We start from the raw sequence: 15,190 nt of genomic DNA on the forward strand, positions 1-15,190 counted from the left end.
CCAATATATTGAATTGTGCAAGAATAAACACTAAGGAGGTCAACACCATGCTCGCTATCAATAGCAGTCCCTTGCATGGAGAGTTCGTTTGACGGGGTAAACATTCGGCGAAATAATGAGAACGTGTTAAAGCGTATCCTACAGCGTCCAGGTCTTATAAGTAAATAGAACGAGCCGTTTGACAGTACCTGAAGGTGAAGCCCAGTAGCTGCTCTATCTGTTGTTTCTCACATCCAATGGAGCGATTGTATAGCTCAGGCTGTCGTAGCTATGCGGCTGATACTCAAGAGATATGTTTGGCTCTGGCCAAAGTGGGCAGCTTTGTAGGGACTCAGGGATTTTGCTTTCTTCTCATCCTATGCAGTCTTTTGCACCGGTATATTTTCTCGACCTTTCACCTCAGCCTGCTATACGGTCCCAAGTATGCGACTCTGCCGTTGCAAGAAAAGCGACATCTGCGTCTTGTCCATGTGGGCATCGTGATGAAGTCCATGGCCACCCCGATCATGATCACGTCCATATTCGCGGTGATCCAGGATGGCTATGCCTGGTCGGATTCGTTTGGGCCCGGCGTGACTGTTCTCGACTCTGTGAGCTTGTCAACATGCCTGCTAGGGGCATCAGCATTGTTCGACTTGATATATGACGAGAGCCTGCGTCCGCTTTACGTCTGCCATCATCTCGCCATGCTTCTGGCCATACAGGGAACGCCGGCATTAATCATGAGTCTCCCTACTAGTAACGAAACCCAGTTGCTGGCGACTTTTGAGGCCATCAAAGTCGGACTCACATGGGGTATGTCATCGAAACTCTTGGATGCTGTCCATCGCTAACGTAGAGTCAGTTCTCTTCTCCAGTTTAGGGAGTACCCTCTCCAGACTCACATACCTTCTGCGAAAACTCTTCTCATTCGAGCCCAGAACGTTGTGCCGGCTGTTTCTGGTCAACCTCATTGCCTTTGCATCTGCTACTTTCCTTGAGGCAGCCATCGTCGCCTATCTCCTGCGTACTCGATGGGAACGACTCCCAACATCGCTGGCCATAGTCGTAGTGCTATTCCAGGTTTTATTCACGACAACCAAATGCAAGACAGTGGGCAGGCTCTTTGGGGTGTATAGAAATCAGGAAATGGACGTTATGAGACTGCTGTGTGTGACAAAATGGGAGAACGGCAAGAACATAAAGTAGGGAATGAAAATTGATGTCTATCCACCATTCATTGTAATATTTACTGGCTGCTGGAGGAGGCCTTCCACCGGTACTTGGCCCCTGGATGATCACTACTCAGTCTCCCATTCTTTGCAAAATCCGATCCAAGATAGTTCTCCCTCGTCGTTTGTCCCTCTGCAGCTGCTGCGTCCCAGAAGACGCCTCTCGACTTCAGCTCGGGGATCAAGTGCTTGACCACATCCTCTAGATCGCCGGGCCCAACTGCATACGAGATATTGAACCCATCGACATCAGTCTCGGAAATCCATCTCTCGAGAATATCTGCAACCGTCTTCGCAGACCCAATAGCCCGGGGATGCGGCCCACCAAGCGCCAGCTCCTGCGCGACACGCTTTTTCGTCCATTTGATGCCCTCGCTCCCAGGAATAGTAGCCCTCCAGCTCGAGACGATGCTCTGAATCGCACCGGGGCCCGTGAACTCAAAGTTGTCATCATCGGCGTATTTTCCCAGGTCGGCACCCGTCCAGCCACCAAAAAGCGCCAGTGACCCGTCGAGGTCCGCGTAGGACAGGTACTCATCATACTTCTGCTGTGCACGCTCGTCGGTTTCGTCGACAATTACAAGCATCCCCACAATCAGCTTCAGTCCATTCAAGTCCCGACCCTGCTCCAGTGCCGTCTGTCGGATGTCGAGAACGCTCTTTCGAACGGATTCAATGTGCATTCCTGGGAGAAACATCGCTTCAGCATGTCTGGTTGCAAACGTCTTTCCAGCCTTGCTTGCCCCTGCCTGGAAGATGAATGGAGTCCGCTGCCTGGACGGCTCGACAAGATGGGGGCCAGCGACTTTGAAGTATTTCCTGCGCTGAAATCAGTACTCTGATAACTTAATAAAGACGATCAGGTTCACCCTTTATGGTCAATCCTTCGAACCCGATCAGGATGCGTGTACGCCTTCGAATCATTATCAAGGATGACCGCGTCGTCCCGCCAGGAGCCTTCAAGAAGCTTGTACACCACATCCAGAAACTCGTCCGCAATCTCGTACCGCTCATCGTGACTGACTTCCTGCTCCAGGCCGAGGTTCTTGGCTGCGCTCTCGAGGTAGCTGGTTACAACATTCCATGCTACCCTGCCGTTACTTAGATGGTCCAGCGTTGAGTATCGCCGGGCAAGCAAGAACGGAGACTCATAAGTTGTCGACGCCGTGATTCCAAACGAGAGCGACTTTGTGACGGATGCCATGGCAGCAATTGGGAGACTAGATGGTTATAAGTTAAGAAGCCATCTAAATGCACCCAGGGTTATTTATAACCTACGAGGGGTCCGAAATTGGGAACTGAGCAGCACCTGGCAGTACCTCCCTGATATTGCCAGGCCCATTATAAACATCATAAATTCCTAGCATGTCGGCGATGAACAATGCGTGGAAATTCCCATCCAGCAGTTTTGCCAGTTCGATCCAGTATCCTATTTCCTTGTATCGATGAGTCTGATTTCTCGGATGCCGCCATAGTCCTGGATTCCATGTTAACCATTGCCAAAGTTCAACAATATTCCCATAATATACCGGGTGCGACATGAGTTGGGCTGCTCATGGAAAAGGCATTGAGGATCCATTTCTTGGGTTCTTGGGCTGGGTTGGTGGTGGCCATATCGCGGGATACGAGTCGAATAATCGGTGACCAAGAGCCAATCTAAGCAGCATTTGGATTCCGTTTTATATCATCCTTGTGTTTGTTACCTGGTTCCCGTGGTTCATGAATGGCATATTACTGTTCTAAGCGCGCTGATCGCTGTCCGCTCGACTGTGACGTGATCCGGCCAAGGTATGGCACTACCAAGGCTGCCAATGCGGAGTGATAATCAAAATTGCTTTTGGAGTCATTACTCCAAGGGATTTGGCGTTCCAAATTCTGAGCCTGATTCATCATCCAGCTCGCTTGGGATTGGTGAGTGCGATTCTGCAACATGACTCGACATGATCCTGAGATAAGCTCTTGCAGGCTGAATATCGCGAAATCATGACGAATATCACACAAACGGGCAGAGTCCACTATACAATGCCAACAATTGTACCGGGAGATTAAGCGGAAGGGTCGAAAGCAAGGTCTGATGCCGAAGGAACCCAGGCGGGCCTGAGGCTGTTGACTCGCGCGGTTGATTCTTATAAAGGCTTTTCACCATGAGCGCGACGTGAGGCATCCAGGTATTCAAGATTCACGCTTTTTGGATTCCACAATGAGCGATACAAGCCCAGCACCGCCGCTATCTCAAGGGGTTGGATATGGAGTCGTCATTGGTTTAGGGGTTGCCTTTGCAATAGGTAAGGAGGTTCTCCAAGTGCAAGGATATACTGACTCTTGCAGGCATGGTCCTCACAACAAGGGCGTTGAAGAAAGTATTTGGAGAAGACAGCCATACAACGGAGACGTGAGGCATCAACTCACTTTCTACAGACGATGCTGACTTGGATAGTTTCATGGTTGCGAACAGAAAGGTTGGGACAGGATTGACAGCATCAGCGGTGATATCTTCATGGACCTTTACGTCGGCGCTTCTAGGTGCTCCCTACCTTACCTATTGGCATGGAGTCGCTCTACCAATCTGGTGGGCCAACGGCCAGAGCGTCATGATCTGCTGTTTCGCCTTTCTAGCAATCCAAGCCAAACTCAAGGCTCCCAACGCGCATACCCTACTTGAGCTTATTCGTGTACGGTATGGCGCCACGGTGCATATCTTGTGGATAGCGATGGCACTTATCAACAATATTTTCAACTTTACGTCGATGCTGGTAGGGGCGTCGACAGCAGTCTCTGCGCTGACTGGCATTAACGTATATGCCTGCACCTACCTCCTACCGCTCGGCGTCGTGGTGTATACGTACTGGGGCGGACTGAGAGCAACGTTCCTGACAGATTATATCCATACATTTATCATCATGATTGTATTGGTATGGTTCAGCCTGAAGGTCATCGCGACGGCAGAGATTGGCTCAATTACTGCACTTTATGACTTGGTCAAGTCTCTTCCCCAGGAAGGGACAGTCGCTGGTAACCACGCTGGATCATATCTGTCCATGACGAGCAACGAGTCTCTGTTCTTTGGGATCATCCACATCGTAACTAACTTCGGAATCGTGTTTATGGACACAGGATTCTGGCAGAAGGGGTTCTCCGCAGATATCGCCGCCGCAGTACCCGGTTATATTATAGGCGGGAATGCCTACTTCGCGATACCCTTCACATTTGGGACGGTTGTTGGGCTTGGTAACTACATGATGATTCAAAGTATAACGGATCCGATGTGCTGACTCGGTTTCTAGGGGCTCTCGCTTTGGAACAAACTCCAATATGGCCGACTTACCCTCGCAGGATGACACAGGCAGAGGTCTCTGGAGGCTTAGTCCTGCCCTATACAGCGTCAGCAGTCGCTGGAAAGGGAGGCGCTGCTGCGATCCTCTTGATCCTCTTTATGGCGTGCACAAGTGTCGCATCTGCGCAGCTCATCGCCGTCAGCTCGATAGTCTCATTTGACATCTACGGAGGGTATTTCAACACAACAAAAAGCCCACTGACCGAGAACTGATCCGCTGGTCGCATGTAGGGGTCGTCGGAAGTGCTCTATTCGTTTCCACCTTTGCGACTGTCCTTCACAAAGGGGGAGTCGATCTCAACTGGCTGATTTATATGATTGGAATCGTCATCTGGTAGGTACCAGCCACTCGTGATGAAGAATTCCTACTAAAGATTTATAGCCCCGGAACTTTCCCGACGTGCTTTGCGCTGCTGTGGAGGAAACAGTCGAGGATTGCAGCCTTTGTATCCCCCATTGCTGGAATGGCTGCTGGATTCGCTGTCTGGTTTGGCACTGCGTATAAACTGTATGGCGGAATCAGCATCACGACGACAGGAAAGACATTGCCCTGCATGTACGCCTGTCTCACCTCGATGTTCGTACCGCTCCCAGTAGCAGTGTCATTGTCATACCTACGACCAGCAAAATTCAACTGGGATGAGTTTCTGAAAATCGAGAGAATCAGCGACAATAACGCCGCAGAAATGCGCTTTGACCGCAACGCTTATTTCAGCCCGGAGCGCGTCAAGTACATGAAGCGGATGTCAAGAATCGCCGCCATATGGGCTATCGCAACATTCTTTGGCCAGATCGTCCTCTGGCCTCTGCCCATGTATGGCGCAAAGACGGTCATGTCCAAGGGGCTCTTTGTTGCTTGGGTGGTGGTGGGACTGGTCTGGCTGTTTATCACGCTGCTGGTGGCCAATTTCTATCCTCTGATAGACGGTGGACTGCAGCAGATCTGGCAGGTCATTGCAGCAGTCAGAAAGACGCGAAAGTCAGCAGGAGATGAGTCGGCAGAGGTGATTGAAGTGGATGTGCAGAAGACGTAGTGAGCAGCTGTAAAAAGGATTACCCAAATATCTATCTACAAGAAAGACCTCGGATAGATTAGACCTAATTTTATAAAGCAATTATTTATTCTTAAGAGAAGGTTAATCAGGGGGTTATCAATAGCCTAATTAGGTTAATGCAACGCCGACTGCAGGCAGTAATTAAGGCAAAGGGTTGGTATACTAAATATTAATCCTAGTTATCAATCACACTTTATATGGAGTCAAAACACCAAGAATTCATGAAGAAATTAACATTTTCAGGCGGTGTAAAGAGACTTTTGACCTATTAGTGTATCACTTCAATTAAACATATCAGCCAACAAATGTGTCAGAATTGAGATAACTTATAAAAGTCTCTGCTCAGTCCATATATTCTCAGCGAACCTTTTCAGCTCTTCCTGAGGTATCACCAAGTCTCTCTCTAAGGGATGGTGAGGGACACGGTTAATAATTTTCTCGAAGGGTAGATTGAGCTGTGTGGTAGTCGTAGTTGTGCCATTCATGTCGGACTCTCCAGTAACAGATGTCGTGTTGTTTGTTCGAGATACTTGGAGGAATGCAGTACAACGCGCTGAAGGAGGAGACGACCGTGCAAGGTCACGGTATCCGCGAGGAGCAATTTCCCATCGGCGCAATATGATCTCGGGGTTGTCGCGGTTAATTCCGATTGTGACCACGAGTTTCACAGATGAAGACCCAGTCTCAAGCCAACCATGCGCATCAAGAGCAAATTGTCGCGCAGACAGTCCTATTTCCACCACAAAACTCAGGCTTGTATCTGTCGAAGCCGGAGCCCAGCAGGAGTCTGCCTCCTTTGTCCAATCTCCAATAGTAACTGTTGTTGAACCAAAAGGCCTCATCTCATGGTAGACATTCGTGGCACGCAGTTCGAGAGAGATCAAAAAATCAAATGATCTTATTGCCAGTTCATGTGCAGGACCTGGTATGACTTTTGCAATTAAGAGTCCTGTTTCTTTATTAAAGGAGAATCGACAGTACTTGCTTGTTCTCGCCCGATCGTCACTTAGTTTAGATGATTGCACCGGGGAAACAGATGTGAAGGCAAGATACTGGTCCTGGGTTTTGTCTTGCTAAGGGCTTGCTGACGGCATTCTAAACAGCTCACTAGGCTCTCCTCGGTGGTGAATGGTTGGTGTTGCACTTCTTTTGCAAGTTGTGCAGGGGGACCCTCGGACTCGGATTCAACTGATAAGACATCAAAGTGTGAGAGCTCAGAACATGAAGGCTCAGACTCGTTCGATGGGGATAGAAGTAAGTCCATGGTGATTGAGAAGATAAGTAAAAAGTAAGAAGAGGCAAGCAGGTAAGAGAAGGCGATGAAAACAACCTTAAAAGAGAACGTATCCAGTCTAAGTTCTGCCTGTTCTGACCGTCTGGTTCTAGAGGAGGTGTCGTAATGGCATATCAGGCAATTGGATCTTACCATCTTTCTCGGGTCATCCGACCGTCCTCCAAATCCAAATTTATGAGAGTCTTACGCCGCGAGACTTACAATTGAAAATAGCTTCCTTCTGCTTACCAGTGCAGGTCCGTGCGCGGAAGTCCAAGGTTATCTTGAACAGCTCCAATAAACCGGGCGCTGAATGTCACGCATCTTTGCCTTCTCTCTTCACTTTGTTCTACCCTCTTCATCCATCTCTCCCGAACTAAACTTAATCGCTTAACCCATGGCAGACCACGGTGTGGCCTCCGACGCGCTGCCGTCAGCAGAGACCCAACTCCAGGTCGCAGACTTGCCAGTGTTTGACCGCGAGGGAAAGGAGCTTCCTTTCAGTGATGTCTACAACGGTCCCAACGCCACCGACCGGACCCTGATTGTCTTTGTCCGCCATTTCTTCTGTGGCGTATGCTTCTTTATTTACCTCATATCCCAAGTCGTTGGGATTTGCTGCCTCCGCTGACATCTTGACTAGAGCTGCCAGGAATATCTCGAGCGCCTATCGGCCGCCGTCACCCCTGACCTCCTTTCGAAATCCCCAACCGGCACCTCCGTCGCTGTTATCGGATGCGGCGACTATCACTTAATCGACTTTTATGCAGAACAGTCGCGCTGTCCGTTCCCCATGTACTCTGACCCATCGCGCAAGCTCTACGACGCTCTCGAAATGATCAATACGTGGGATGTCGGTCAGCAGCCGGGGTACATATCCAAGAGCGTGCCTCGCCTGGCCCTTGAGGGCCTGTGGCAGGCATTGAAGCAGCTGCCGAAGGGGCTGGCTTTCAAGAATGGCCCACCGCAGCAGGAGGGCGGCGAGTTTCTCCTTGAACCAGACAGCCAAGGCGACAAGCGCGTCACCTGGTGCCATCGCATGCAGAATTCTTGGGGTCATACCGAAATCCCTGCGATTTCCAAGGTTCTTCTCGGACACCAAGAGGCGCAAACAGCTACGGTGCAGGGTGGTGAGGAGTAGGTGAAGCTAGATAAAATGGGTTGTCATCTCTGGGGTCATCGTCGCGCCATATTTATTTGGAGTCCTTCGCAATCCGTCCATCAAACCGCGACACTAATGGCGAAATTTGACACCAGGCCCAAGTGTAGATTCAAGACTCGACACTCGACGAAGCCATCCGCGACGGCACGTAGGCGTATTTCATCTTGATTAGCATTAGCGCTGCCTTCCAATATTGTATTCGATGATGTCATGTATTTGCCAAATACTTTTAAATTCCAAGTCCCTTCCATAGCTCTTGCGATAAAGCTGGCGATTAGCTCCTCTACACTTCAACGGCAAAAGTAAGTTTGTTTCATTCATGTTTTATGGATGATCGTGGGTTTACATTATATTGAGGTGTAATGAGCGACTCCACTGTGATGTCTGGCCGAAACGCAGCGTGGGCCCGGATGTGCCAACCAGCGAATGCCTCGAGACTTAACCAGATCAAAGTTGAATCTAGACTGTCTTCGAGCTTGTCAGTCTGCAATGTGGAGCACAAATTGGGAAAAGCAAGTCAAGGAACGCGCAAACATCCATCGACCGAATGTCCGCCGACGGTCCCGTCGCCTTTCTGCGGTATCCCGTAGTGTCTACCAAGAAGACTCCTCGCCTGACTGCCGTCAACGTATTCCGAGTCATCCGCAATTTACCAGGCATGCGACAGTCAAGACCCCGCCAGGCAAGTGACAGCCCAGGACTGCGAATCAGCGTCTGGATTAGAGCAACAGTCGGGATCTGGCGGCCTCGATTATTGGCGGCTGGGGCATTAGGAACAGGGACCCGCCAATAGGAGCTATATCCAGGGTTGCAAGTGATGCTGTGGCGGAGTGACGGTGGGGTGTTCCAGAGGGGCGTGTTTTGCATGTCTTCTGGCCTTCAGCGGTCTCTTGCCTGCAATATCTCGTCTGGCTTCTTGAAGTCTGGCTTCAAAGGGTGCTGATGAGATCCTTGACCGTCGAGGATAGAGAGACCGCCATGGCCCAGGAGCGCGAGTTCTACAAGTACGAGTCCACCCCATTACAGCATTCAATAAATACGTTCTAACCTTCTTCAGGTACTGCCAGCTCCCCCAGCGGCCTGGCCTCCTCGATCGACCCCCAGCCTCCCCCCGGACGGAAGCCAGCGTCGAGCTGCTCCCCCATTCATCGCAGGACACGACCCTCACTGCGCTGGCGCAGCTGGGGGCTCTGCGACTGAACGCCCAACGCTGCATGATCTCGCTCTTCGACCGTCGCAACCAGTACATCCTCACCGAGGCCACCCGCACCTTGAGCCTGCAGGACGACCGGGTTCACCTCGACGGCGACGCCCTCTGGCTGGGCAGCTGCGTAATCCCCAAACAGGATGGCATCTGTCACTATGTGTGCGAAGACTCACGGCTCAACGCTGGTCCGCTGGAATCGGACTCTGCCGGCTGCGACAGACGCTGTGCCTTTGTCGTTCCCGACCTGACCAAGGACGATCGGTTCAATAAGAGACAATATGTGGTTAACGCACCACGACTGCGGTTCTTCGCTGGCGTGCCTCTCCGCAGTCGTCGGGGCATTGTCATCGGTGCCTTCAGCGTGAGCGATGGAGTCGCTCGGCCAAATGGATTGACTGGCCTGGAGATCCGCTTCATGACTGACACGGCGGCGGCCGTGATGAACCATCTGGACATGGTACGATCACACGAGCAGAATCGACGAGGGGCAAACATGATCGCGGGTCTGGGCGACTTTGTCGAAGGAGGGATCTTCCCATCAAGCAGTCTCCGACGCAGAAGCAACGTCAATTTCGATAAAGACGACCAGGATGGGAAGGGGGTTACCGACACAACTGAGGAAAAGGTGCGAAACAGCGCTCTCCGCACGCGCCGCGCTCAGACACGGTCTGACCGGCTGGGGGTTCAAGGTCGTAGCCAGCAAGACAAGTCTCCAGCATTGTTAGGTAGGGCTAACGAAGGGCAACGTGCTCCGCTTTCCTATGCTGACCCTTTTGCTACAGAGCCAACGGACCAGATGGGCTCTGAGTCGTCTGCACCATCCACCCCGACACGCAAGCGTGAGAACGAAGTGACCCTGAAGTCAGGCACTAGGGAGATCTTCGGCCGCGCCGCTCGTGTACTACAACAGTCGCTCGACGTCCAAGGGGTCGTCTTCTTCGACGCAAGTGTCAAATCGTACGCCAGCCTGGTCAGGAACGCCGACGACCAGCCCTCCGATGGCGAGGTCAGCAGCGGCGCCAGCGAGGCGCTCGAAGGCAGCAGCGACAGCGACGATCTAACCCCAGGACACTCGTCAACTGAGTCGGATGACTTGGCGACGTCAGACGTGCTGGGGTTCTCGCTCGAGGACCCCGAACAGCCTACCGGGGCCATGCGCGAGACCTTCCTACGATCGCTTCTGCGAAACTATCCCCAGGGCGCCATCTTCAACGTCGACGAGAACGGCAGTGTCTCGTCCAGCGAAGGCAGCGACAGTTCGTCAGCGAGCACTGTCTCCCGCGAGATCGTATATCGGCGGCACGAAGGCCCCAAGGTGCAACGTCGGTGGAAACAGCAAAAGCGCCACCGCGCCAGCCTGAAAGAAGAAAACAAAGGCCTGATGAAGATCTTCCCCTGCGCACGCTGCGTTACCCTCTTCCCGCTCTGGGACTCCCGGCGGAACCGCTGGTTCTCTGGTCTGTTTCTATGGACCAAGTCGCCGCGCAGCTTCAATCTGGGGCACGAGTTGGCGTATCTGTACGCCTTCTCCAATAGCATCATGGCCGAGATTCACCGTCTAGATATGGAGCTTGCGAACCGCGCGCACGCAACGCTTGTTGGCAGCATCTCGCATGAACTTCGCAGTCCGCTCCACGGCATCCTAGGCAGCACGGAGCTGCTGGGCGACTCATCGCTCACGCCAGCACAAACAGCACTAGTGAACACAGTCGAGCACTGCGGTCGGTCATTACTCGATATTATCAACAACATGCTGGATTTTGCCAAGATCAACCAGTTCACGCACCGGTCGCGGTCGTCGCAGTTGAAGAAGCGCTCCGCGCTGCAGCGACGGCCCCCACGGTCGCATATGCCCAACAAGCCAGGAAATGGAGTCGTAAATCTCATATCCGATGTACAGCTTGACGGTGTGCTAGAAGAAGTTGCAGAGAGCGTCTTCGCGGGTCACTGTTACAACGCAAAGAGCAAGACACTGGCACAAGCACCCCCGTCAGCTCCAATGATCGACCAGCATGGCGAGTTGGTCATTGCAAGTCCGAACGAGCGCCCCGTTTCAGCATTTAACGAATCATTGACTGTTGTTTATGATGTTGCGCCTGATATCCACTGGCTATTTGAGACGCAAGCTGGGGCGTGGCGACGAATTCTGATGAATCTCTTCGGCAACGCGCTGAAGTACACGGAGTCGGGGCATATCGCTGTTTCTTTGAAGTCGACGGCGCCGACGGCCAGTAAGTTGTCGAAGAATTCCCGCGATGATGGTGCTGAGATGGCTGGCGTCACTCTCACGGTCAAAGATACGGGACAGGGTATCGACAAGCAGTACCTGGCGAGCAATGTGTTCAAACCGTTTTCGCAGGAGGATCCATTGTCGCCTGGTAGCGGTCTGGGTCTCAGTATTGTTCATCAAACTGTGGTCTCGCTGGGTGGCACGGTAGATGTATCCTCCGTCAAGGGCGCTGGCACGGAGGTGATTGTTCATGTTGATCTCGCGCGGACACCAAAGGAGGCCACGACAGACCAAAGCCAGAGTCAGCGAGAATTGCAGCAGACAAGAGATCTCGTACGAGCCAAATCAATCGGCTTGGTTGGCTTTGGTACGCCGTGGGAGCAAAACGAAGAGGCGCTGGCTTTGCTGCGGGGGTCTCTCGCGCGGATGTATGTAAACCACTTCGATATGAAGGTCGGTTTTGTCACACCTGGGGCTCAGGATGTCTATGATATATACGTTGTGCAGCAGACGTATCTCGGCAGCATGAAGGATATATACCGCGGGGCTTCTGCGAAGGGTGTGGCTCCTGCTGTGTTGGTGATCTGCTCAACGCCGCAAACCGCCCAGAAGCTGGCTGGCGAGTGCCGACATCAATCGCATGCTCTATACGAGTTCATCAGTCAGCCGTGCGGTCCGTTTAAAATGGCCAAGGCACTGAAGGCTTGCGTCGAGCGCCAGACACAAGAGCGCCCAATAATGGATACCAAGGAGCCAGAACGAAAAGTCGAGGAACTGAAAACACCATTTCCACTCACCATCACTCCTAAGGGCCTGCAGAACGGCACAGTGACCAAAAGAGACGTCGAGCTCAGTCTCACGTCTGCAGTGGCGACCATCACCGTCAATGACAACGAGGGCGCAGTCAACGAGATCCCAGCGACACTTGGAGCCACGCGGGTCGTCCCTTCGGTGTTATTGGTCGACGACAATTCGGTCAACCTGCAATTGCTGATGGCAGTAATGAAGAAAGCCAAATTCCCGTATTTCACAGCCTGCAATGGCCTGGAGGCGCTGGAGGCTTACAAGGCGCACGCGAAGGAAATCCAGGTGATCCTTATGGGTATGATTCCTTCCCTTCATCATTCACTCGTGTAACTAACCAATTTAGACATCTCAATGCCAGTTATGGACGGCCTGGAATCAACACGGGGGATCCGGCTCGCCGAGAAACAGCAGCGCGGCAAAGCCAAACCCACGACGATCATCGCGCTGTCCGGACTGGGGAGCGCGTCTGTGCGGGATGAGGCGCTAAATTCAGGGGTTGACCTGTTCCTCTCCAAGCCGGTGCGGTTTCAGGAGTTGACGAAGCAGATTAGGGAGCTGATGCGATGACGTGATTATTCCTGTTTGATGCATTTGGCACGTTAGCGATACGCAGTTATGATGGAGGATGAACTACCCAGGGTATATACGGAGTATATATAGAGCATTGGTTTCGGAATATATATTCGCAGAGCGAGAATTCACTTGAGATTTCGGTGATTCGATGGTTGGAAGTTAGAATTGTAAACATATTGGCTGAATATATTTCTCACCCAGCGTTGTGTTACCAATTGAAACAGCGACTGCACATCATCATACCACGAGGCCGCACAACACTACAGCCCTTGTCATACTGATGAACTGATAAAATATTACGTGGTACGGGGTACTCTTACGTTGGAAAATACGAGTGATACGACACTTGTCCTGGCATAAATTCGTCATACAAGACAGTCAGACTAGCTACACTGTCAAGAAAAAAAAAAAGAAGAAATCTCGCTTTTGATATGTACAATCAAATGGCACGGCCTGTCAAAAGGGAGGTGAAGAAAAAAGGAACCTCGAAGGGTGACGAAGAGAAATGGGTAACAAAACAAAAAAACAGAAGAGCAACCGGCTTAGACTACGCCTTAATGCAGTACTGGTAACCCAACCACAAGTTTGTGCAATCCTGCTCCAGCCCGGAGTTCAACTCGCGGAGCTGGTCGACTGTGACGCCGGTTTCAGGCTCGATCTTGAGGCAGTAGTCGCCGTCTTGGACGGTGTAGTATTCTTTGCACGACGAGTTGGCGTTGGGGTAGATGGGAGCGGAGCCAGAGGAAGGAGCAGCTGAGTTGGCAGCGGGCTCGGTGGTGGCAGGCTCAGGGGTAGGGGTGCTCGAGGCATCCACCAGGGTGTAAGTGCTGGTGCTGGTGCTAGTGGAAGTCTCGGTGGCAGTGCTGGTGATCGTCGAGCTGGGGGCCTCAGTAGGGGTAGGCTCCTCGGCAAAGACGCCAGGGTCCGCCTGGGTTGGTGACGGCTCAGGGGTGGACTCGGTGGAAGAGGTCTGAGATTCGGTGGAATCGTTAGAGCTAGAGTCGGAGCCAGAGTCGGAGCCACCGCTGAGGAGACCACCAGCAAAGCGGAAGAGGCTGGTAACGGCCTTGTCCAGGCTGCCAATGGTGTTGTCCTCGCAAGAGCTAGGGCCGCTAGACCAACCAGAGAGGCGGTTGGCGACGTCTGAGGAGTAGCAGTGAGTAGCGATGCCCTTGCCCAGGTTGCCCGAGCCATCGACGGAGCCGGAGTTGTAGATACGAGCAGCGGCATAGTAGGCGGACGAGTCAGTGCCGCCAGCCTGGGCGAGACACTGCTTGAGGCCGTCACCATCGGAAGTGCCGGCCGTGCCGTCTTCAATCATCTGCTTAATTTGGGCCTTGGGGCAGGGGGTCTGGACAGAGCCGCCCTTGTTACAGGAGCCCTGGCCGTTGTGGCTCTGCATCAGACCGGGGTTGATGACGCCGTTGTCGGTGGTGGGGGCGCGGACGCAGCCGTTGCTCTCCTGGACGACGATAGCCAGGATGAAGCGCGGGTCAACGCCGGAGGAGCTGGCGACCTCCTGGATGGCGGACGAGATGTCGTCCATCTCTTGGTCGGAGTTGTTGGGAACGTTCCACTGGTCGCAAGCTTGCTTCATGTTTTCACGGTTGGCCTCGAACCTGTACATTTAGCGGTTAGTATACAACACAACAGAGTAAACAAAGGCAGATGTCCGAAAGGCACGCACATTTTCTCGAATTCGGGCCACCAGTTGTCGTGGGACGGCCAGCCGTCAGCGGCCTTGCCACTGCCTCCGAGGACGTTGTAGGAACGCTTCGCAAACGAGGGAGCGTGGTGAGCATGTCGTTCTGTGTGTCTGTGGGCGCCCGAGTGAGAGGACGAGACAGGAGCTCCGGAAATGAGAGTGAAGAGGCTGCCAGCAGCCACGATCAAAGGAATGTTGACCATTTTGGAGAGAGGGGGCGTCACAGACGGTAAAGGAGGGACAGGAAGACTTGCTTGAAGGAAAAAAGGACGAGAGCGAAGGGGGGAGGCGCAGGAATAAAAAGGTTGCAGGGTAATGGGGCCGACGGGGCTGGTGGGCAGAGGGAGCGAAGCTTCTTAGCAAGTGCCCAATGGGGACTCGGACAAGGCGACAATCGCGGCCCAGAGTCAACCTGAAACAGCGAACTCTGCGCTCTGCGCCCAAACTCGTGTTCCTCGCAGGTCCAGCGCTCGTCCCTGGCGAGTCGGTCCAATGGCCGTTCGATGGCGGATCCTGTGCTTGTGATAATCTGCAAGGTGACTGCGCCCTGGTGTTGGCCGGCTGAAGTCAGCTCAAGTCAGCGTCAAAAAGCCGCAAGTAAGTCAAGTCTCAAAGCCGATTCAGCTCCAGTCT

General features: G+C 52.7%; 8 protein-coding genes across 8 annotated transcripts; 4 read left to right on the forward strand and 4 right to left on the reverse strand.

Annotated features, from left to right (window-relative positions):
* Positions 1-506: 506 nt before the first annotated feature.
* On the forward strand, positions 507-1,118 carry ASPVEDRAFT_128983 (uncharacterized protein; the record flags this gene model as incomplete). The annotated part of the gene is made up of 3 exons (XM_040806595.1): positions 507-821; positions 863-923; positions 982-1,118. 3 exons carry the CDS (start codon positions 507-509, stop codon positions 1,116-1,118), a joined length of 513 nt encoding a protein of 170 aa, XP_040665395.1.
* A 110-nt stretch (positions 1,119-1,228) lies between these two features.
* Positions 1,229-2,825, reverse strand: ASPVEDRAFT_187931 (LLM class flavin-dependent oxidoreductase; the record flags this gene model as incomplete). Its single annotated transcript, XM_040809018.1, has 4 exons — positions 1,229-2,030; positions 2,081-2,431; positions 2,490-2,688; positions 2,741-2,825. The coding sequence occupies 4 exons, from the start codon at positions 2,823-2,825 to the stop codon at positions 1,229-1,231; spliced, it is 1,437 nt and encodes a 478-aa protein (XP_040665396.1).
* A 586-nt stretch (positions 2,826-3,411) lies between these two features.
* ASPVEDRAFT_81232 (sodium:solute symporter family protein) lies at positions 3,412-5,579 on the forward strand (the record flags this gene model as incomplete). The annotated part of the gene is made up of 6 exons (XM_040817002.1): positions 3,412-3,496; positions 3,540-3,603; positions 3,649-4,439; positions 4,496-4,718; positions 4,790-4,879; positions 4,928-5,579. The coding sequence occupies 6 exons, from the start codon at positions 3,412-3,414 to the stop codon at positions 5,577-5,579; spliced, it is 1,905 nt and encodes a 634-aa protein (XP_040665397.1).
* Positions 5,580-5,639: 60 nt separating this feature from the next.
* Positions 5,640-6,785, reverse strand: ASPVEDRAFT_521640 (uncharacterized protein). Its single transcript, XM_040814590.1, has one exon. It carries the CDS (start codon positions 6,440-6,442, stop codon positions 5,927-5,929), a length of 516 nt encoding a protein of 171 aa, XP_040665398.1. The 5' UTR covers positions 6,443-6,785; the 3' UTR covers positions 5,640-5,926.
* On the reverse strand, positions 6,525-7,311 carry ASPVEDRAFT_522064 (uncharacterized protein). Its single transcript, XM_040814601.1, has one exon. It carries the CDS (start codon positions 7,027-7,029, stop codon positions 6,607-6,609), a length of 423 nt encoding a protein of 140 aa, XP_040665399.1. The 5' UTR covers positions 7,030-7,311; the 3' UTR covers positions 6,525-6,606.
* On the forward strand, positions 7,271-8,014 carry ASPVEDRAFT_51010 (peroxiredoxin-like family protein; the record flags this gene model as incomplete). The annotated part of the gene is made up of 2 exons (XM_040814406.1): positions 7,271-7,447; positions 7,517-8,014. The coding sequence occupies 2 exons, from the start codon at positions 7,271-7,273 to the stop codon at positions 8,012-8,014; spliced, it is 675 nt and encodes a 224-aa protein (XP_040665400.1).
* An 898-nt stretch (positions 8,015-8,912) lies between these two features.
* On the forward strand, positions 8,913-13,093 carry ASPVEDRAFT_39043 (putative sensor histidine kinase/response regulator). The gene is made up of 4 exons (XM_040811823.1): positions 8,913-9,036; positions 9,090-9,967; positions 10,025-12,574; positions 12,623-13,093. The coding sequence occupies exons 1-4, from the start codon at positions 9,014-9,016 to the stop codon at positions 12,844-12,846; spliced, it is 3,675 nt and encodes a 1,224-aa protein (XP_040665401.1). The 5' UTR covers positions 8,913-9,013; the 3' UTR covers positions 12,847-13,093.
* A 306-nt stretch (positions 13,094-13,399) lies between these two features.
* Positions 13,400-14,760, reverse strand: ASPVEDRAFT_81235 (uncharacterized protein; the record flags this gene model as incomplete). Its single annotated transcript, XM_040817003.1, has 2 exons — positions 13,400-14,471; positions 14,540-14,760. 2 exons carry the CDS (start codon positions 14,758-14,760, stop codon positions 13,400-13,402), a joined length of 1,293 nt encoding a protein of 430 aa, XP_040665402.1.
* Between the last annotated feature and the right edge of the window lie 430 nt (positions 14,761-15,190).

Source organism: Aspergillus versicolor, assembly GCF_001890125.1.
Source record: "Aspergillus versicolor CBS 583.65 unplaced genomic scaffold ASPVEscaffold_3, whole genome shotgun sequence".
Taxonomy (NCBI): Eukaryota; Fungi; Ascomycota; class Eurotiomycetes; order Eurotiales; family Aspergillaceae; genus Aspergillus; species Aspergillus versicolor.